Source organism: Cygnus atratus, chromosome 16, assembly GCF_013377495.2.
Source record: "Cygnus atratus isolate AKBS03 ecotype Queensland, Australia chromosome 16, CAtr_DNAZoo_HiC_assembly, whole genome shotgun sequence".
Classification (NCBI taxonomy): domain Eukaryota; kingdom Metazoa; phylum Chordata; class Aves; order Anseriformes; family Anatidae; genus Cygnus; species Cygnus atratus.
In genome coordinates, this window is record NC_066377.1 from 14198801 (window position 1) to 14220864 (window position 22064).

General features: G+C 59.7%; 1 protein-coding gene across 4 annotated transcripts in view; it reads left to right on the forward strand.

Annotated features, from left to right (window-relative positions):
• Positions 1–954: 954 nt before the first annotated feature.
• PLCG1 (phospholipase C gamma 1) overlaps positions 955–22064 on the forward strand; it is a 41347-nt gene continuing 20237 nt past the window's right edge. For 2 of the 4 annotated variants that reach the window (XM_035548021.2, XM_035548022.2), the window contains exons 1-4: positions 955–1240; positions 19730–19882; positions 20980–21073; positions 21347–21394. In XM_035548021.2, coding sequence (XP_035403914.1) covers positions 1039–1240; positions 19730–19882; positions 20980–21073; positions 21347–21394 — 497 coding nt within the window. In that variant the 5' untranslated portion in view covers positions 955–1038. The remainder of the gene's footprint in view (positions 1241–19729; positions 19883–20979; positions 21074–21346; positions 21395–22064) is intronic. The other 2 variants (XM_035548023.2, XM_035548024.2) reach the window with 2 other exon arrangements.

Here is a 22064-nt window from a genome sequence, read left to right on the forward strand (position 1 = left end):
CTGTCCACACCACGCTGCTCTCCGGCACCGGGGCCGTGCTCGCCCTCACTGCCTGCCGGGCTGGGCGACGCACCCGGCCACCAAACCCCAGGAAATCACGGGCTTTAACCACATGAACGGAGCGAACCACCCCGAAACGCTGCCGAATTCAACTGCTTATTCCCTTGCAAAACCCCGGTTTTGTGTCCCCTCCGCCACGGCCTGGGCCCCCCACGCCGAGCGGCCCCGTTGGCCTCCCCCTGCTACGGGGCACGGCCGTGGTCCCGCACGGCTCCTGCAGCTGTTTGGCAGCCGCACATCTGCCGGCCAGCTGAGCCTGGCTGCGGGGCCGGGGTGCTGCCTGGGGGGCCCGGGGGGTCTCTGCCCCCAGCCCCGTGCCGCCGCCTGCTTCATCCGGTGTCCCCAGGTGCAGCTGCCCCCCCCCCCCAATTTGTCCCCCAAAAGGTCCGATTTGGGTCCAGCCGCCAGTGCAATGCTTGCGGGGAGGTCTAGGGACCTGCAGCCCCCCGTTGCCCTGAGTGTCCACCCCAGGTTGGGCCCCCCCCCGCCGGGGGCCGTGTCCCCCGGAGCACGAGGGGCACTGGGGTGGGAGCACGAAGCTCTGGGGGCTGAGCCGAGGGGCGATGGCGTGCGGCACTCCACGGCCCCCCAGTGCCGTGAGGAGGCTGCGGCGTGCCCCTGTCACCCCCCAGAGTCCCCCGCTGGCTGTGCCGCGCACCCCACGGCCCCCCTTAACCCCACGCGTGTCCCCCCGTCCCGTCCCGTCCCGTCCCCCCCATTCCCCCCAGGGCTCCCCAGATGAGGGGAGCCTCCCCGGCTCCCCGGCCTCAACCCCCCGCGCGTGGGGGCGGGCGCGCCGCGAGGCTCCGCGCTCCTCCTCCTCGCTCCTCCTCCCCCCCTTCCTCCTCCTCCTCCTCCTCCTCCTCCTCCTCCTCCTCCCCGCCGGCCGGGCGGGCACGGGGCGCGGCGGCGGCGCTGCGGGCGCTCCCGCTCCCGCTCCCCTTTGTTCGGAGGCAGCGGCGGAGGCTGCGGGAGCCGATGGCGGCCGGGCCGGGCAGCGGCCCCGGGGCGCCCAGCGAGGCGGAGGCCGCTCACCTCTGCCGCAGCCTGGAGGTGGGCACCGTCATGACCCTCTTCTACTCCAAAAAGTCGCAGCGGCCCGAGAGGAAAACTTTCCAGGTGAAGCTGGAGACCCGGCAGGTCACCTGGAGCCGAGGCTCCGAGAAGACCGAGGGAGCCGGTGAGTGAGCGAGGGGGGCTCCCCCCGACCCCCCGGGCTCCCCTCGGCCTCCCCCCGACGCCCCGGCCTCCCCCGATCCCGCAGCCTCTCCGCCCCCCCCCCGGCCCCCCGGTGTCCCCCCGGTGTCCCCCCGGTGTCCCTCGCCGCCCCCCGGCCGGCCGGGGAGAGCCGGCGCGAGGCAGGAAAGGCAGGACGAGGTTTTCCTGCTTCCTGCGGGCGGTGGGCTGGGGGGGGGGGGGGGACACGCAGCCCCTCGCCTCCCTGCGGCTCCCCGGAGCTGCCCCGGGGGGAGGCTCGGTGGGGAGGGGAAAAGCAAAAGGGGGGTGGGGAGGGGGGAAATAAAATAAAAATCAAAACCTAAAAAAAAAAAAAAAAGGAGCAAGCACCGCTGCGTGCCCGGCGTCCCCGCGGGGCGCAGCACGCGATGATGGGGACGGTGGCTGCTTGTGGTGCCCGCGGTTTGGTGGTGCCCGGGGGGAGCCCAAAGGCCTCCAGTGGGCTCCAGCAGCCTCCTGCGGCCCTAAGCCCCAAGGACGGGCGCGGAGCGGGCGCCCCTGCCCTTGCTGATGGCACCTCGGGGCTGTGGCAAGGACAGAGAGGAGGAGGCACGAGCGCTCGTTGGAGCCCTTTTGGGGTCGCATCTCGGAGCAACAGATGAGAGGAAGCAGAAGGCGCACGAGCCACCCCCAAGCGCTGTAACGTGGGTCCTGCCTCCTCGCATCTGCCCTGGGATGCTGCGGGGTCAGGGTCGGCGGTGTCGGCCTCGGTGCAGCCCCCGCGAGCCGTGGTGGTGGCGGTGCGGGGTTAGGGGCAGAGCAGCGGTCGGGCAGGGCAGGGGAAAGGATTTGTAAGAGCTGTGAGCGTGAAACCACGGAGATAGGTGGGAAGGGGGAGAGGAGGGAGGCCCTGCGCTAGAAAACTTCCAGCCTGGGTTTCCTTGGCTGCTGCTTCGCTGTTTTATTTTTTTATTCTTGGAACTCCCTGTCCCACCCCGAGCGTCCCTGTTCGGTGGCCCCGCGCGGGCGATGGGGTGCTGGCCTCGCCACGGGCCGCGGTGGAGGTCGTTGTCTTCTGCTGGCCCTGAGTGACAAGGTTGGAAACTTGGAGTCTTACCGGGGCCTCCGGCGAAGGCCGGAGGTGGAGGCGCCGGCTGTGCCTCTGTAGCAGGACCCTGAAATGCCGGGGCTTCCAGTATGGGGCTTCGGTTCTCCTGCCCACCTGGGAGCCTTCTGGCTTCTCCCCAGCAGCATCTCCAGGCACGTCTGGAAGGAGACGTGGGCCCCGTTGATGTTTTGGTGATGCCGAGTTTTCCAAGGAGCTTTAGGGCAGCGGGAGCAAGGGAGGAGCCTGAGGTTCTCCATTTGCCCAGGCTTTAAGGCACGTTTAAATGTCACCATTTTTAAGGCATGTTTAAAAGACACCGGTTCGTGGTGGGAACAAGCCCTGGGGGGACCGACGTTCCCGCTGGCCTCCTGCGGGCAGACCTCAGCACCTGCTGGAGCCTCAGGGAGGCTGGGACCTCACCTCGGGGTGAAGCTCTGGCTTCGGCACCAAAGCTGGGGCAGCGACGATGGCCGTAATGCTGCGCCCATGAGGGCTTCTTGTGCTCTGCCAACGGCCACAGGCTGATCAGTAAATCAGAGAGCGTGTCCCAGGGACTGAGACAGTTACATGAAACTCCACGGGTTGCCAGCGAAAAGAAAAATGCTGGTTGTGAACTCGGACCAGCTGGGTCCCTCGCCCCACCTGGGGAGTCCCCGGGGGGCTGCCCCGGGGGGAGCTGTCAGCCTGGTGGCCGCAGGCTCCGTGTCCCTGCACGCTCCTCGCGGGGCACGCATGCCTTTTGGCACGGCGAGGTGGGAGAGGGCGTTACGGCAGAGCTGCCGTTTCCCCAGCCCCAGGCTGGGCTCCTCTGGTGTTCCCCAGCCCCTCCTCTTGCCCCGCTCCCTTTGCGGGACTTCCTGCATGGAAGCGTGGCAGTTCCAGGTGGAATTAAGGGGTTGTGTGCTTAAATAGTGCCTGTTGGGCTGGCACGGTGTGCGGGCAGGCCAGGCAGTGCCACGCTGCTGGTGTCCAGCGTTACCAGGCAGTTGGCCAATTCCCCCGGTTCATGGGATTTGGTTTCTGTGTGGAAAAGGGATGCCTGGGAAAACCCAGCTCCATTTGGCATGGGAAACGTGCTGGCTTACTGCCCTCCTGGCTCATCCCACCCTTTACCAGTGCAGTGTTCACGTGGCCACGGCGTGAACCAGCTGGGGAGCTGACCCGGGGCGAAGCTTCCAGCCCAGGGAGCTCCGGCCAGGAGCAACCACCGAGCCGGGCCGGGAGCAGGAGGCTGGGGCTGACGGGGAGGGTTGGGGATCGGTCCCCGCGGGGGTACTGCTCGGGACGTAGCTCGCATGTGTGCGCAGCTGTGAGCCGAGGAGAACAGGCAGCTGTCAGGAGGTGTGATGTGCCTGGGCGTGGAGCAGCATCTCCGCCGGGCAGCGCCGGGGGGTCTGCAGGTCACCAACTGCACAGCTCGTGGGTCAGGAATGAATGGTCCCGTGTTTCCTGAGGGATGGAGAACGGAGAGGAGCTTTGGATGCCCCTGGACGCAAGTTGGTTGTCTAAGTAGGAACGATCCTGCGTTTTTTATCCGTTTTGGAGCAGGAGAGCATCTGCGTCGTATCACAGAGGTCTCAGACTTGGGTTGCATCTGTGTAGAGTCCGTGTCTCGGTGCAGGGCCTGTCTCCCCGAGCACCCCAGCGTGGCGGATCCATGCTCTGCCCCCGGCAGGCTTAGCAGCAACGAGCTGTGCGTTTGGTGGGCAGCGCCGGGGGACCAGGCTCCACCACCCACCTCGCTGCAGGACCGGGGGCCGCAGCTCGGGAAGCCCCACGCTGCGTGGGAGGCAGGGCAAGGAGCGGCAGGGGGCTCGTCCCCGGGTGGCTTTGGGCACGTGGATTGAGTCTGTGGCGTGCCGGGAGGAGAGGGCTCATGGGCACGGCCCTTTGGTGCTCCTTGGCGCGGTGCTTCCAGGTTCAGGGCATCCGTGGCAAAGCTCTTAGTGGCGGCGAGCTCGGGGTCGTGCCTCGGGGGTGGCATCGCCGTCGGTGCTATTGAGCGCTGGATGCGCACGCAGAGGCGCAGGCGAGCGGGTGCCCTCGTTGTCCCCACCAGACTCACCCACGTCACCTTCCTCCTGCCTGCTGGCCAGGGTGCCAGGGCCGGGGGGACCCTCGCTGGTGTCACAGCCCCCTCCGTCCTCGCTCCGTGACCCTTGTGTAGCGCTCTGTGCGCGCTGCATAAAGAGCCACCTTGTGCGCTGGGCAGCGCCGGCCGTCGACGCGCGTCCCCCCGGGGACCGGCATCGGGCAGCAGGCAGAGCGGGGCTGCAGCCAGCTGGGCGCGGGGATGAAAAACCTCTTCTGTCCCATCCGTGCCCCGCCGCCTGCTTCGCCGAGAGCCCCTGCATGGCCGGGAGCTGCTGGTGGAGCGGGAGGAGGGGGAGACCTCGGGAACGGGGGGAGCAGCTTGCTTTATAAAGCTGTGGCCTCCGTCTCCCGGGCGGTTTTGAAACCAAAACAATGGGCGAAAAGCGATCCCGGTTCGTGCAAAAAAAAAAAAAAAGTTGTCATTTTTTCAATTCCTATTTGTTTTTATCCAAAGTGGTTTCAGTCAGCTCGAATTATCAGTGCGTTGCTTTCGTGCTAATCACCTCTGCAGAGGGTTTGGCTGTGATGGTGGGAAGAGCTCTACTAATTTTATATTCTTTTTGCTAATCATCCAAAGCAAAGTAGAGCTAATCCCTTGAGTCCTTTGTCTTTTATGCATTTTTTTTTTAAAACTTCCTGCGTTATGTAATTCTTTTTTAATGCAAAAGGGTCCTGCCTTCATAACTTCACATACTGGGGGGTTATAGGCCAGTTTCTAATTGATCTGTTTTCCTTGAAACACGTCAGAAAATTCAGAGAGCGAGCTGAAAATTTGGAGCAGATGTTTGTTTTATAGGGGAGAGAGGGGGGGAAGAAAAAAACCACCTCGAGAAAACCCTGGATGCATTCTTGCTTTCAGTGAAATGAGCTCAGTCCCGTGGAGGTGGAGGGAAGCCATCGCACCGAGCCCAGGCCAGTGCAAAAGAAAAGGCAGGAACAGTAAAATACAAATACTACAAAGAGACTGAAGGGCAGCTCATGCTCACCTCGTCCTTGTGAGCTACGTGCCTCTTTTGTTAACCCACCAAGGCACAGCAAAAGAAAAAAAAAAAAAGCCATCCAGATAAGCTTTGGGGTTTGGAGCCCTTGGGATTCCAGCAGGAGTGGCTTTGGGGAATCAGCAGGCTCCGGAGTGGGACTTGCATGGGGAAGCCTGGGTCGGTGGGCTGGGACCTGTGCTCTGTGTGCTCCTGCCGTGGACCCGTGGAGTCTGTCCATCCGGCTCCTTCCTTTGCCAGGCGGCCCCTTGCAATGTGTTGCTTTTTTATGGGTTTTAAACCCAGTAATGCAAACGTGCTGGGGAGGTTCTGTGCAGCATCGGGAGGGTGAGCAGCAGCCAGTCCGGGGACCCCGAGCGCTCCCGTCTTTAAGGAAAAGCGATGAGGCCAGCCCTCCTCCCAGCCCGCTCCGAGGGCAGGCAGTGGGGTGCTGAGCGTGGTGAGAAGCATCCAGAGGAGCTGCATCTGAACAGCTGCCTCGTGGAGGAGACCCTCGTGCTCCTGGTGCCATCAGCCCCCACCTCCAGGGGCAGCTCCGTTGCAGGGTTTCCTACGTGGCTGTTAACGTGCCCTGTCTGCGAGCCTCGCGCTCATCCAGCACGTCTGGTGACCTTCGCCGCTCTTTTCCTGAGCCTCCCGGTCTGCACCGCGGGGTGGCTGCTCCTATCAGTGCTGGCAAAGCGTTCGCTCGGCCCCGTTATCTAATCGGGGCGCTGCGAGCACCCCGCCGGCGTGCGGCTGCCGGCAATACCCATCACCGGCCCCCGGGAGCGGGCGGGCGGCCTCCTGCCTATCTGGCAGATTGCAGGGGGAGGCGAAAAGGCTCGCCCGCGGTCTCAGCGGGAGTCGGTGCTGAAGTCCCTGTCCCCAGGCGGTGCGTGTGGCAGCGCGGGCTTGGCCTCCGGGTTGTAGCCAAGGTGCAGCCTTCATCTGGGTTTTGTGGCCCTGGGAGCGCAGGCACTGCTCTTCAGCTGAGACGTTCTCCTGCAGAGCTCCGGGACTGCTGCGTCCCCTGGGAGGTGACCGAAGTGACGCTGCTGCGCTGCGATGGGGACACAGAGCAGGGACGCATCCCCTTGCAGTCGTCCATGGGCCGGATTCGGCTTCCTTTCTTGAGTGCAACCATGAGCATCTCACTGCTGTGAAGATGCGGAGTGGGAGAGGAGGTGCCATGGACAAGCCACCAGCTCCCCAGGGAGCTTTTCTTGCCCTGAGCTGCCACCGTGTGAACGCTCCACGGTGCTGTGAGCACAGCAGGAGCCCTGCGAGTGCAAGCACGCACCCTATAGCTGAACCTTCTCCTGGTGTCCTGCCCTGAAGGGCTGCAGCGGCTCAGCTGGTGGAGAGTAGCTCATGAGACTGCTGGAGCTCGAGCACATCCATGTGTCCGTGTCCGGAGTGGGATCCCACTCGGATCGCTGCGAACACCAGCGCTGGACATCTCTTCCGGGTGTTCTCGGGGTCAAAGGAGCCAGCAGCGCCATCAGGAGCCGCAGGGCAGCGCTGCCACCAGCGGGGACAGGGCTGGGTGTGCCACGTGCTGTGTGCCCCTTCCTGGGCTGCTGCGGGCTGGACAAGAGCTGGCACGAGGTGGGGGGACAGGGGTGGGTGCGCAGGGGGCCAGGAGGAGCTCACAGCCCCTGGTGGGGAGGTGCAGGCCTTCAATCACAGGAAAGAACGCGTGGCCCGGAGTTTAAACCATTGGCTAAACCTTATTACATAATAGAAGGAAATGGGTGAAATGAGTGGGGAGGTGTTTGTTTGTGTTTTTTTTTGTTTTTTTTCTTCTGGTGTGCTCTCAGGTTTAAGGGCAGTGGAAAGCAGTGAAATGAAAATGTAAGCCCTTACAGTGCTTTGGGAAAGTTATCCCCCTCCCACCCGCATCCCTTCCACTTGGCCTGACAAATTTGGAGAGCTGGTGGTGGAAGGATGCTCCGAGAGAGCAACTGGCACGACGCCTGCCTGGAGCAGGATGAAGGCAGCGGGTACTGCAGAAAGGTTCCTGCGTTTGACAGGTACCTGCGGCTGTACGGCGAAACTTATTTGGTATCTGAAAGCTGGATGCTCACGGAAACCTGCAGCTGTTCGAGCAAGCTCGTACCAGGGAGGCTGGGCGGCTCATTTCCGTGTTTGATGCTGGCTCCCTCTTCCTGGTGTCACGTATAGGATCGCCCTAATATCTCACACATCCTCTGCACAGCCATGGAGCCCTGCTACGCGTGGGGGCAGCTTCGGTGCGCTCGCAGCTGCTCCACTGCTCGTCTCCCACCCGCCGTGTCTTCTGCCGCCGAGGTGTCCCCCTGCCCAGAGCCATCAGAAAGGGGGCACGGTGACAACAGCTGCTCCCAAGGGGACTTGGCAGCGCTGGAGAAAGCTTCTTTCCTCCAAACGGTTTTAGTGCTTAAGTTTTGTGCTTTGAGGATTTTTATGTTGCACAAAGAGCTGCTTGTCAGGGGAAACACCCCCCCTTTTTTTTTTTTTTTTGAGAGGGAGATTTTTGATGCTGATTCAGATTAGAAACTTCGATTTCTGAAAATTTTCTGCCCTTCCTGAGGCTGCAGGGTGGGGTGGCACTTCTACAGGACAGCCTTCGCCCTGCTGGCTTTGCTTTTTATCCCTCTTTTCCTGGCGCTGTCCATCTCCGGGCACCTCAGTGCAGCCCCGAGCCCCACCACGCCGAGGTGGTGTGGGGCCCTCTCCCAGCTGGGATGGAGCTGCAGCCCCTGCCGGCATTGCAGGGGGCAGGGGTGGGCACAATTCAGCCTGCAGCGTGAAACAGGGCTTCTGGGGTTAAGTCATTTCTGCCCCTAAAAAGCAAAAGCTCGAGGGATGGAGCATCTCATGGAAGCTGGCAACGTGAAGTCTGGAGGGGCCAGCAGGGCTTTACGAAGCTGACAGCCTGCACTCTGAAGTCTCACCAAAACTGGGATTTTTGAATTGCTTTTCGTGCTGAGTGTGTGGTCAGGTGGCTTTTCAGCTCCATTTGGAGCTGTGCATTCTGGGTTTAGCTGGCTGGAAAGCCACGTAAAACCATCCAGACTCGAAAATGGACCTTTCTCTTGCTTTCCTCTGCAGCTCGTACCTTCTATTTACAAAAACTTGTGGGTCTGAGGTTTCAGTCAATAATCTCTTCTCGTGTTGCTAATGTGGTGCCCAGGAGCGTGCCTGGCGTTCTGCAGGCAAACCAGCCCGCATTGTTGTTTTAAAGATTTTCCAGACAAAGGTCACAATCCGGCAAGTGGGCTCCCACAAAGGGGATGCTTTGCTGAGCTGACTTTGCCTGCAGGCCTCGAGAATGAGGAGGACAGCAGCGCTGCAGCAGTGAAGTCAGAACTGTGCCTGTTGGGCTATTTTTTCCCCCACCACTGTTACAAAGGCATTTACTTTCTTGAGCGTGACTTTTTTTTTTTTTTTTTTGCCTTGACACATTAAATAACCATTCCTGGATTGTCGCAGGCTGCCATGCTCTCTGTGGTATCATTTTGCATCCTCTGGTGTGAAGCATGTGGTGCTGCCACGCTGTCTTCTGCCACCAGCCTCACCTGGCTGCTGTGCCCCTGGGCTGCTGCAGCACCCGGTGTCCGGTCGTGTCCCTGCCACAGGTCCCCTGACTCACCCCGGGGCATGTTGCAAATTTCCCATTTCTCTTCCCCAAATCGTGTAAGGAACTGTCAATGCTGAGACCACAACGGCCAGGACCTGAAACCAAGGTCGCTCGCCTTCCTGGCAAGCATCTGCTCCACAGTGGGCCCTGGCTGCCGACCCCTGTGTGGGGCAGGAATGTGCCCCCCCTGCTTTGCGGACCTTTTTGACTCCTTTTGTGACTCTGCCAGCCCAGGGCAGCGGTCGCCTGGGCTGGTTTTGGATGAAGTGATGCGGGCAGGCTGGGCCTGCGTGCCAGGGCGAGCGGTTTCTCTGTGTTCCTTGTCCCCGAGAAGCCTTCACGAGTGCGCGCGTGCTGGAGAGGCATCAAGGCAGGCTGCTCCCCGCGGGGACGCTGGGTAGAGCAGCTGCTCGAGAGGCTTTTTCCTGTTTACTCACTCCAAGAAGTGCCGGGTAACGTGGTGATTAAAAGACATCCCTCCTGCCTGTGCCTGCGTTGTCCTCCTCCTCCTCCTGGCCCTGTCTGCGGGGTCACCATGTCGCTGCATCTGCAGAGCGTCATAAAGATGGCGCAGGTTATTTGGTCGCTTTGCTGCGTGCGTGCTGCTCTATTTCCCTCCTCTTCCTCCGCTCTCTAGCTGCAGGGTCTGCTCTATTGATCATCATGGCTCTTGCAGCCAGTGTGCCGGGTCCCAGGCCAGGTCCCGGGGCGGACACAGGGTGTCCAAGGGGACTTTCACCCCTCCACACCCTGCCTGCACCCCATGGATCTGCCTTCCAGCTGCTGGAGAGGCGCGGGGCCGGGTTTGTTTGCCAAGCACTCAGGCACTGCCTGACGACATGGCCTTTCTCCACAGGAGCTGAGGGCGAGCCTCAGAAAGCCCTGGGCCGAGTCAGGCCACAGCAGGTAGTCCATGAGCAGCTCATCAGTAGGGCCAGCCCTGGTGAGGAAGGCTTCCTTTGTCCTCCTATGGCTGGGACACAACTCAGCTTGCAGTGAAGCCTCAGAAAGTTTACTCTTTCTGAGAAAAAAAATGGGTTTGCTGTTAACCCTGGTGCAGATCAGTGCATGAGCAGGAGGTCTCTGGTGCTGGGGACCAAATACCTCACAGGTGGGGTTTAAAAATACACAAGCAGTAGCAGAGCCTGGCTGTGAGGCCGTGAAGACCAGCACCAAGAGCTCCTGCTTCTTCCACGTGAACTGAAGGTAGCGCCTCGTCCTGGGACATGTCTGCCTGGTGCTTGGATGGTGCTGTGCCCTGGTGCCAGGCTGCTCCAGTGGCCGCAAGTGACTCAGTACCAGGCAGGATCTTTATATTATTCTCTCCTTCCCAATTTTACTCCGGCACTGAGGAGCTCAAGCATTTGCAGCGACAGGAATAAGCCACCTCGTTGGTGCTCATTTAGTGTTCCGGGCAGCAGTCATCTTTGCTGTGAAGTTACTGTCACGGAAACTCAATTGCGTCGAGGGGTGGGATGGATGAAAAGTGAGTCATGGCATCTGAGCATCGCTGGCATTTGCTGTGAGTGTGACAAGTCTTCTGTTTCCACTTCTCACCTCTGTGCTCGCCCCGTCCTGGGGACAGCCTGTGGTCACTCTTGTCTCCATTTACCTTGTGGCGAGCCATGACGCTCTGGGCACAAGAGCCAAGAACATAAAACCCCCCAGAGAGCCGCAATGTGAGCGTGCTGCTGTCGGGCACCCAGCTCCACCGTGACTCCCAGCTGGGCCTGCCATGCCGGGAGCGGCGTGAGGCCTGCCCGTCCTCCCTGCTTGCTCTGTGCTCTCAGCCCCATCCTGTTCCCCTCATGTATGGTGCTGAGGGCTGTGCTGGCAGTGGGGGGGGAGGGAGGCGTGGGGATGTCTTAAAACATCGCTTTAGGCTCCAGGAGGGACATGGAGATGCCGCCTGGCCCCTTGCCTCCCAGACGCGGTGCCATGTCAGGTGCCTCCCCTCCATCGATCTGCCTGCGTCTTCTGCGGTACCTTTCGGATCTGGTTACCACTGCACGTCTGCTCTGCAGGGAGGGAGGGAGGCTGGAGGAGCTCTTCAGCCTCCCCCATCCTCCCCCCCTTTTATTGCCTTCCTGTAAGGCCGTTATGCTCCTAGCTGGGGCAGGGCTGAGGGGACGGAGTCCTCGATACCAGGCAGGAGAAGGTCACCTTGGGGTGGCTCGTGGAGCTGTCCCGGCCCTGCCAGCCATCCAGCAGCACTGCTGCGGAGCTTCCTCTTTCCATGTGAGTCAGTGGAAGCTTCTGCCTCTCAAACGGAGCAGGCCGGTGACTGAGGGCTGCCGCCGGCTGTAATTTATCAGGAGAAGGGATGCATTTCTTTAAAGCAGCGTCCAGGCAGGCCAAACCCAGGGCTCAGCCTGGCTGGTGTTGCTGCTTGGGATGGACACACGCTCCCACACCCTGCATGGTGCGGGTGCAAGAAGACTGGGGGCTTTCATGGTGCAGGCCTTGTGCGTGGTGGGGAGCAGGCCTGGCCAGCACCATGAACACCCAGCTTTGGCTTCAGCAGCAGCCAGCGATCCTGGCACAACACCCCCAGCTTCCCTGGACATAATTTCTGTGGAAAACAAGAGGGGACGCAGGAGCAGCCCTGGAGCAGGGGATGCCATCCGGCTGCCTCCTCCCCATGGGCGGGAGGGGAGCAGGGCCCTGCCGCTGCCTCCCTGACACCACCAATGTCCAACAGGGGCAAGCGGTGTGTCCCTGACCCAGGCACCGGGCTGGGGGGGTTCTGCCTCGTGAGCTGTGACTCTGCGTTTGTGTTCTGCAAGGATTGTCCTGCTGCCTGGGGCTCAGCCCTGCTCGTGGTGGCTGTCCTGAAGTGGGGTGCCTGCACCCCACTGGAGACCGACAAGGAAATTGCAGAGAGAGACCTCAAACTGCACAATGGTGGCTGGTGGGAGGGCGCCCGGGGGGAGCTATCCGATAGATTTGCCCTGTCCTTGGCCTTTCCTGAGGCGTGCCCTGCTGGCCAGCCCAGGGACAAGGTGTGGGCTGGGTGTGCTGTCACCAGTAGTCACTGAGGGGATGTCTCCACCCCGAGGTCCCAGAGGCTCATGAGGCACGGAAGTATTTGGGGAACTGCTGCCTGCAGATCTGTGGGCTCCTGGTGCTTTGTCAGGGGCTCGGGCTGTGGCAGAAACAAGTGGCTATGTCTCACGGCTGGTGTGCCGTGTCCGCTCCCCTGCTTTACTTGCTGCTGTGGTTTCTTGGCCTCCTCGGCTCAGGGATGGGCACAATGCTGCCATGTGTGTAGCACAGCGGGAGGTGCTGAGGGCTGAGGTTCCTGTGGCCTGTCCCCACAGGTGCCGCCCAGGGGACTGCAGCGGAGGCTGAGGAAGGAGCTGGAGCACCCCGCCAGAAGTGGACGCTACCTGGCGTGAGAGGTAGTGCCCTGCTCGGCCATATGGCGGTGCTGGGGACGTGGCCTGGTCCGCAGGGCAGGGAGGCAGCTCCCGAGCGTGAAGCCGGCCCTAGGAGGCTGAGACAGGCACAGTGGAAACTGCCAGCCTTTGCATCCCCGCTCTGCTGGGCTGCGGGCAGAGATCGCGAGATAGCGGCATCCTGCTTTGCTCACTTGGGGGACCAGCTTTGGGTTTTTTTTTTAACACATGCCTTCTTGCAGCTGAGAGTAATCTGGAGAGATGTGCTGATGATGCAGGATAGGCAGTTGTCAGCCCCCAGCCACCTCTGCTGCTAGCAGCAGGAGGATGTTTGTGAGATCTTGAAGGTCGCCTGCGTGAGGCCGAAGCTGGTGGAGCAGCAAGGCAGGGGCTGCCTGGGAGAGGTGGGAGCTGCTCTGTAGGGGCAGGGTGATGCCCTGGCACGACCTTTGCCTCCCTGCTCCAGCCCACAGCACCCAGGAGGGAGGACAGGCAGGCAGTTCCTCATGTCTTGCTCCAGACCGCATGGCTGCAGAGCTGTGAAGGCTGAGAGAGAGAGCCGGGGATATTCAGCCTGGGGAAGAGAAGGCTCTGGGGAGACCTCATTGGAGCCTTTCAATACTTAAAGGGGGCTTATAAAAAGGATGGAGGACTCTTTACTTGGGTAGATAATGATAGGACAAGGGGGAATTGTCTTAAACTAAAAGACGATAGACTTAGACTAAACGTTAAGAGGAAATTTTTCACTGTAAGGGTGGTGAGGCACTGGCACAAGCTGCCCAGGGAAGCTGTGGATGCCCCATCCCTGGAGGTGTTCAAGGCCAGGCTGGATGGGGCCTTGGCCAGCCTCATCTAGTGGGTGGCATCCCTGCCTACGGCAGGACATTAGAACTAGATGATCTCTAAGGTCCCTTCCAACCTGAGCCATTCTACAAAGCACCTCCAAGTCCCCTGCGCATCTCCTTGTCACTTCCTCTGCCCACGATAAGGATTTTGGGGGGGGGGGGGGGAGGGGGGGGGTTGGGCACAGGGAGGGGGAGCAACCAGAGTTCAGAAGCCACAGCACACGTGATGCCGAGGTGCAGCCGAGAGAGCGGCAGCTCGAGGCGAGGGCAGGAAGCCCCAGTGCCCACAGAGCAGCTGTTGGCCCCCACGTGCTGCCTGCGCTGCTGGGGGGGCTGCTGCTGGGGGGGAATCCCACGAAGCACTCTGCCCCGTCCCTCCAGCGGCGGTCAGCAAGGATCTGGGCCCCGGGTTCGAGCTATTCGCAGCCATCCAGGCGGACTGGGAACTCCCTTGTCCCATCAGAGCTGTTTGTTCTGAGCATCCTCCCTGCCAAGGCGCTCTGTGGATGCAGCTGCCTCTGCAGCAGAGCCATCGCAGCAACCGCTTCAGAGCAACGCGCAGCAGCTCAGAGCAAACACTGCAGGTTGCTGCTGCGGGTCGCGGGTGAGATGTACCGACTTGCTGGAGCAACCTGAGGCACAACCGAGCCAAGTCTGGAGGGGAAAATAGCTTAACCTGCATCTTCTCCTGAGACCGGAGAGGTTCCTGTGCGTGCATTGCAGAAGCAAGAGTGGTGGGACCCAACAGGCCCCCAAGCACCAGGGCTGCCATGTCCCTCCCTGGGGCAGTAGTGGCAGTGAGAGAGCTTTTTGAAGGGTTTTCGGGTGCCTCACTAAAATGGCAGGACGTCCGTTTTCGGTTCACAGAAGGGACTGGGGACTTGCTGGGGCATAGGGCTCTGCTGTGCCAGCATTTCTTTTCTTTTGGTTTCCGTGAATGCCTCAGCCCCGCAAAGGAGCCATCAGGTCGGATTCGAGGCCCCAGCTGGTTTATTGTTTCTCTGGCTGGAGCAGCCATCTGCTAATGCTGTGGGATCGTATTCCTCCAGAAACCTGAGAGCTGATGCACTGAAGCACTGATGGCAGCGCGGCGTGGCCAGGAGGAGGGTGCAGAAACCCAGCGCTGCGTCTCCGTGCACAGACACTGTTAATTCACCGTTGCACTGCCTGGTTTCGTCTTGTCTATTAAGGAAAGCTCGTGGAGCTAAGGCTGAGCTGTTACTGTGAAAACCTGTACTAATGAGAGATGCACGGCTCTTCCCTCTGAGATAGGTTTCTAATGCGGTGAGGTTCCCGCTTTCTTTTGGATGGGATATTAGGCATTGTAGCCCGCTTCTGGTATTCACCAGGGGCACAGCACGGTTTTGTAAAAGCCGCCTTAATAACGACTGCGGTCCAGTCAGGTTCAGGCTCAGATCGTTGCTGCCTGCAAGATGCCCGCATCATCCCTGTTGGATGCGGCACAGTGCACAGCAGACGCGCCATCAGGAGGATTTCAGCATCATGCAACCCCCGGCACCTGAGTTGGCTGCGTTTTGGCAGGGACGGATCCACGTGTGGACACGGGACGGGCTCACGCGGAGCCTCGCAGACGAAGGGGGCTCGCTGGCTGCTGCGGGGCACGGCGCCTGGCTCCAGACCGCGAGGTGCTGGAGGCTCTGGCCCCGCTCCAGCAAAGCACTTAGCGCTCGCTTGACCGTTCCTCTGAAGCCCGGTGGGATTTTTGCGTCTCCCCGCGTGGCATTCAGTTGCAGACAGCGCGCCAGAAGCAGCCCGGGTAGGGCGAGGGCAGCCCAGCCTCCTGCTGCAAACCTCTGCAGCAGCCAGCACCAGCCCGAGCAGCACGTTCAGTGGGCTCCTATCAAAGTATTCAGGGGGAAATACCACTGCTTTATTTTATACCCCGTGCTGTTACGTAATAGATTTCTCTGATTTCTGCCCCCGCACACACGTACAAGACGGGTCTTTTTTTTTTTTTTTTCCATCTTCCTCACTTCTCACTTTCCCTGCGTGCCGGACCTCCCTCCTGTGAGTGATGGGAAGGCCAGAAATAATCATTGTGTTCAGGGCAACGTACACTGCCAAAAAGCATGAAGACATTTCTTGCTGGCTTGGTACTGGAGGAAGAAGCCCAAAGGCTTCTCTGCCGCCACAGGACAGGATCAGCCTGTGCCAGCTGAGGTCAGGCTGCAGTGCGAGTGAGCGTGCGGCTCTCCCTGCGCTGTTGGTCCCCACGCAGCCGCGCTGCACCCAGATGTGCTTGCCAGGGGGGTGGGTGGGTGGGTGTTTGCTTGGAGGCTGTCCCTGACAAATCCATCCTGGAAGGTAATCTCACCTAAATCCTGTTTTTGTTTTTTTTTTCTTCTTTTTTAATCAATCTGACATCTTTCCAAAAACCCTCTGGAGGTGGAGATTTTGCAACCCTTGGAGCCTGTTGCAGGGTGTCCTTATCCTCATGCGTTACAATGCCCGATCCATCACGGGTTATAAGCGAGGCTTGGGTGAAGTTCCAGTTGTGAACAGCTGAAGGGTGGATCTGGCTTTCATGTAACCAGAGGGGAATTTTTTTTTTTCCTAAGTGGTGCAGGGGGTGGGTCTGGGACCAGCTTTTTCTTTCTGGTGTAACCTGCTCCTGCGGAAGGGAAGGCTGCTGGCCCAGAAACGCGACCGTGTCCTTTTCGAAAAGGCATGTGGAGGTCAAGGCTTTCTCTCCCTCATCCTGCTGCTGTCCACGTGGGATGAAGACCAGCGCCTGCTTTCTGCAGCAGCTGCTCCGTCCCACAGCGTGCTCTGGGGCAGACCAGCGGGGCGATGAGATGTGGTTCACCCCGGTGACAGGTTGCCTCTCTTTGACGGGTTTATCCAGGGTTATCTGGCACTTGTTCCTCCGCCCTGGCACATGTGGCCCCACCAGATGCTCTTCCCCTAGTCCTCGGCAGCATCCCTGGTAGGTCATTCCCAGCACAGACCCACGGTGCGGTGGGACCTCGAGCTTCCCCGTCCGTCTGTCCTTGAGGGAAGCCCAAGAGAGAAGAGCATGGTGGCCATCAAGGAAGCCACCTTCTCGGTGGCCCCTGGCACCTGCCACAGCAGTTGTGGTCAGGGCAAGCTTCGGGGCAATAAAAAGAAAAGTGAGCGGCCCAAGCTCGCAAGAGCATGGAGAGAGGTGGCAGCAGGCTCTGGGTTTCCTGTTTGCCTTCCGGAGGGTGGCTGGTGTTTGCTGAGGTATCTGTGTTTTACTGGTGGCCCTCGCAAGCAGAGGTGGAAATATTTATGGGCTGGGGTTGCTTTGGTGTCTGGAATAGGGTGCCAGGCCTTGGCGCTGGTGGGGAGGGCTGGGGAGCGTGGCATTGGGGTGTGTGGGACAGGGTTTCGGTGCAAGCAGAGGGAAAGAGGAGACGTGAGACGTGGCTTGTAGGCTTGCACCCTCTGCTGAAGCAGAGCTGGGGCGGCCTTTCCTCCCCTCCCCACTGCCGGCTGGCTGCTGGTCCCAGGCTGGTGCCGGGGGCTTGAAGCCTGGCAGGGGCACAGCTGGTGTGGAGACACCTCGCATATTCGGGATGGTGGCATCCGTGTTCGCTGTGCCTCCTGCTGAAGTCATTTCCTTCCAGGGTGCAGGGGGCCGGGAAGGCGCTTGAGTCACTCGAGGCAGTGGGGCTGGAGGGGGATGATGGTGCTGCCGCGCGGCAAGGTGCGAGCTGCAGAAACCAAACCCTGAACCGCCTTCTCCCCAGCGCACGCGGGCGTGTTTGGGAGGATGAGAGAGATGAGCAAGCAGCTGCAGGCACGCGTGGGCTGGAGCTCTTTACCTGCTCCTCTGCGTGCATGGTGCTCGCGGCAGTGCACCCCAGGAGTAGCCCGCACCCCTGTGCCTTCGTTGGGTGCCCCGTTTGCTCTGGGGGCTCTCCCTGGTGTGGATTTTTGGCGATGTGGTCTGTAAGGATAGCTCGCAACCTTCACAACCCCGCGGGCACTTTGCAGCGAGAGGCGGATGCGGGACAGAGTCAGAGCGCCGCGGTGCGCCGGCACGGTGCGGGGTTAGGCCCTTGGAAGGAGGCTGCCGAAATAGCAGAGACAGCACATGCTAGTGGTTACCGCCTACCATGCAAACCAGCTCTTTCCCACTGCTTTTGTCAAATCCTCCGACAGGAATAGCCTTTGCTGTGCGTGTGATGGATGCAAAGACCGCAGCTGTGATGCATTTTTTATGCTAGCGATAGAAGAACATGTCATGCCGCTAAGGTTGTGAGCACGTGGATGGATTACGACGGGGCAGGCTAATGTTTGAACCTCCAGACAGCCAGTTTCTAAAGGGCAGGTGATGCCTTAGAAAGGCACAGCCCTGCTCGTTTTAGGGAGCTCGTTCAGCTGCCCTTCACAGCCCAAGGAGCTGCATCTCTGTGCACTTGTCCTTGGTTGCAGTGGCCAAACGGGGTCTCTCTGTATCAGGAAATGAGGGGGCTGTGATCGTGTCTGGATGCACACCGCTGTGCTGCGTGGTGTAGCCTGTCCAGGGGTGAAAGACCCCTTGACAAGGTTTCAGTGGGATTCTCTTCTTTATACATGTTTTGGTGCACATGTAGAGTGCACAAGCCAGCACAAAATGGTTTTATAGCAAGCATCCAAGGCTGCTGCTGTGACTGCTTCAACAGCAGTGGTTTAAAAAGGTTCCCCAGGCTCCTTGTGCAAGGTTTGGGACAAGTCTCCCCAGCACCAGGCCACATCTCCCGGCTTGCTGTTGGGTTTGCTGGGAGCAGGCCCTTTCCCCCGCGAGCCGGTGCAGCACTGCCAGCCTCTGCTGCAGCTGCTGAGCAGGTCGTGTTTCTGTCTAGCTCTAAACTACAGCAAATTGGAATGAAAGGCGAGTCGATCCACAGTGACTGCCCTAAGTGGAGTTTAATTGGGATGAATTACACGCCAGGTTTGCAGTAATCGCCATCCCACACTGCTCAGAAGCATCGTCTGCTTTGGAAACGTGACTCAGAACTGTTGTTATTTGATTCCCCCGAGCATTTAAGAAACTCTTTTTCCAGGAAGCAAAGATTCTTGGGTTTGGGGTTTTTTGTTGTTGTTGCTGCTGCTGCTGTGTTCTCTTTGTTTGATGGTAATGAGCGTCCTTTCCCAGAATTTCCTCTGGGGAGGAGGCTGAGGCACTCTCTCCCCAGCATCCCTCCATCTCCTTCGGCTCGCCTCGTGTTTAAGATCCTGGCACGCTCTACCCCGCTGCAGCTTCCCTCGGCCGTGGTGGCTGGGGTGAGTTAGCTGCTGCTTTCCTCCTCCTTGAGCGCTGGGGAAGCCGTAGCTGTGCCCAGCCTGGTTCTCACCTCCCTGCCACGTTCCTTGTCGCACTGCTGCCCAACGTGTCACCTTTGGGGGAGCTCCAGGAGACAGCTGCTGAGCTGCGACACCAGCCCCGCGGCCTCGGGAATATCCAAAGGACAGTGCTGTCCCCGTGTCACTGCTGGTGCTGCCCACTCTGCGGCAGCCTTGGTCTCAAAGAGAAGCTGGAATTGTTAAAATAAAGCCCGTGGGACTCATGCAGATGAGGGCAGGTCCAGGGGTCCTGGTACTGCTTGGAGCGGGACAGGGGATCACCTCTCGAGAGATGGGAGAGCTGTTGGGGCAGGGGAAGGTGCCAGAAACTTCAGCCATAATTTAGGGGGAAAGGGGAGAAGGGAAGAAGAGGGGTCACAGAGTTGTTTAAACCAGGAACCGACTCAGGTTTCAATATCGAACTTGAATTTGGATAGGAGTGGATCTTGAACCCATGGTGTTTGTAAGACGCAGAGGCTGCAAGCAGGGTTTCATTGAGCTGGGCAGAAGGCTGTGCCCCCAGAGGTTTCACCCCAGCAGAAAGGCTCTCGTTTAAAAAGAAAACAAAATGACTCTCTTAAAGGCAAAAACCCCTGCAGTTCACAGACGTAGGTTGAGCAGAGGAAGAAAGAGTGGGGTGTGAAGCTGACGGGCGAAGGAACCTGCAGGAACCAGAGCTCTGCCCTCTGCTCCTCGCGACTGGGGAGCGCCTGGGTGAAATATCGAAGCCTCCCTGGGGACACGGGGACAAATAGGGACAGGGCTGGCTGGGGAGGCTTTCTGGGGAACCAGCATGAAGGGGCTGTGCTCGCAGGCTTGTGTGTGCATGGTCTCGTAAGTATGCTGAGAGAGAGGTAGAGGCAGGTACCCAAGAGGTCGGCTGCTTCTGGGGATGTGCGGGCGCTCAGCAGGCACCCGTCGTACCCTTGCTTTCCAGGGAAGCGCAGCTGGGGCTGAGCCGTGGAGAGCTTGGCACCCTCCTGCCATAGCCACCACATACCAGGGGGCAGTCCAGCTGCACAATCCATGCCCTTCCTCCTACTCTGATGTGCCATTTAGGATCTACAGAGCCTCATCTTCTTGGGAATTTCAACTCTTCACTGAACTCTTATTTTTCCCCCTTTGTCTCGTAGTGGACATTCGTGAAATCAAAGAGATTCGCCCAGGAAAGAATTCGCGCGATTTTGACCGGTACCAGGAGGATCCATGTTTCCGAGCGGACCAGTCTCACTGCTTTGTTGTCCTCTACGGCACAGAGTTCAGGCTGAAGACCCTCAGCCTGCAAGGTAAAGCACTCGCGGCCCCTGGGCAGGGCGGGCAGGCCCTTCACAGACTTCCCAGGCATCCTTCCAAGGGTGAGCTGGAACAAGTCCCCGGACACATAGATACCTTTTTGGCCATGCTGAGGGGATGCCTTTGGAAGCAGGTGACAGCAGTTCCCTGACGGGTACACACTGAACCAGGCTCTGGTTAAGTCAGTTAATTCACCCAGTGTAGCCAGAAGTTACATGAACTGAACACCCTGCTTCAAAACTTGCAGTAGTGTTCTTATCTCAGCTTGGCATGTCAGTGCTCGTCAGCTGAGCGTCATCAGCCGTACACATGGAGGGTTAAGAGCTCGCTTGTCCCTGCTCTGCAGTCCTGAGCAAGGAGATGTGTCTGGCTGCTGCTGGCGGCACGGGGTGACTCTGGTGCCTCGGTCCCAGCTTTCCTAAACATCTCGTCCAGTGACTTAAGCCGGACTTGGAGCACCCAGCCTTACGCTTTGCTGCTGAAAGAGCAGAGCCTCATGCTGCTGAGTTTCCTCTTGTATGGAAGACAGGCTCGTAATCACTCGCTGCAGTTCAGCTGGTGGATCTGCCGTGTTCAGCTAGCAGTACTCATCCTTGGGTCTCATTTAGACCCCTGTAGGCAAGCACAGACGCAGGCAGTCATGCTGACCCCTGAATGTCCATGGCACATCTGCCTTCTGGCTTGTGCTGCAGCCCGCAGGGACAGAGCCAGCCCTTCTGCCCTCGGGGAGGCTGCAGCAGGAGCCGGGGGAGGCTGAGGAGGAGCTGGCAAACCTTCCCGGGAGCTGCTGGCCCCTGTCACCCAGCCCAGCCTGGGCATTGCTCCTCGGGGACAGAGGTGACACCCAGCTCTCAGGAGGGGCGTGGAAGAGTGCAGGGGCGCGGGGTCCAGCCAGCCACATATGTCCCGGGGGGGCAGCAGGAGCTGGGCAGGGAGAGGAGCACACCAGAGCGTCTGCAGGGGTGGGAGCTGTTGGGAGGGGGAGAAGGAAGAAGGAAGGCATTCAGGACACCGGGGGTAGCCTCAAGAGGGGCTGGTGACCTGCCTCTGTGTCCCTTCCTCCCATTTCTCCTCTTCCTTCTTTCCGCAGCCACATCCGAGGAGGAGGTCAACATGTGGATCAAGGGGCTGAACTGGCTGGTGGCAGATACCCTAAGGGCTGCCACCCCGCTGCAGATTGAGAGGTGGGGAGCTTGTCCCTGTCCCGTGCTTGTGTTATTTTCCCTTCTCCATCCCTTGCGGTGCTGCTCCCACCCTGGAGCGCTGTTCTGGGGTCAGACCTGTACAGCAGCACGTGGTCGGCGGTGCCCGCAGCAGCTGGGCTGGGCGATGAGGTCTCCTTCCCCCTCAGGGCCGCAGTGACCTGGTGCTCCTGTATGAGGGGCTTCATCCCATTGACCTGCCGTCCTACGGCATCTGCAGCCAGGCAGAGCCTGACCTCGTGCCTCTCCTTTCAGGTGGCTCAGGAAGCAGTTCTACTCGCTGGATCGCAACCGGGAGGACAGGTAAAAATGGAGAGAAAACGCTCATTTGCACACACATTTGTACAAAGAAGCCTCACCCTACCCAGTGCCAGAGTCCCCGTGTTTAACAGAAGCCCGAACCAGCCACTCAGCGCTGCTAGAGCCCCCAGGAAGCCCCCCGGCACGGTGTCCTCCCAGCCCCTGCTCGGTTTGGGTGCTGGATGAGGCCCCTGGTTTGCAGTTCTTGCAAGAGAGGGCTTGAGCTGTAAGCACCTACCTCTGGCTTAAAAATCCACAGCAAAGGCTGGGGTCTCTGTTGGGTCCTGTAGGGTTTTAGTTTTCACTTCCAAGAAAGCTTAATCCAAGCTCCAGTACTTCCCTGGCTCATTTTCACTGAATTAAAAAAAAATATATATCAAAAAATTATCTCATTTCCCTGACCTGTTTCTCAGCGATTTGGACCCAGGAAGACCTTGAGACCCCGTAGCTGTGGAACACCCTCACCCCCAGCTGGCAGCACCGAAGGAGCAGAGCTCCTTTATCCTCCTCGAGACCTGTGGCTCACCCAGCTGCGCCCTTCATCTGCCCAGGCTTTCTGCCCTGGAAGCAGAGCCCCTTGTCGGGAGCCGAAAAACCTTCCAGGGGTCAGCTGGACCCGGCTGACTAGGAGACAGGAGTGCTTTGCCTTGCTGCAATCCCAGCACAGAGGATG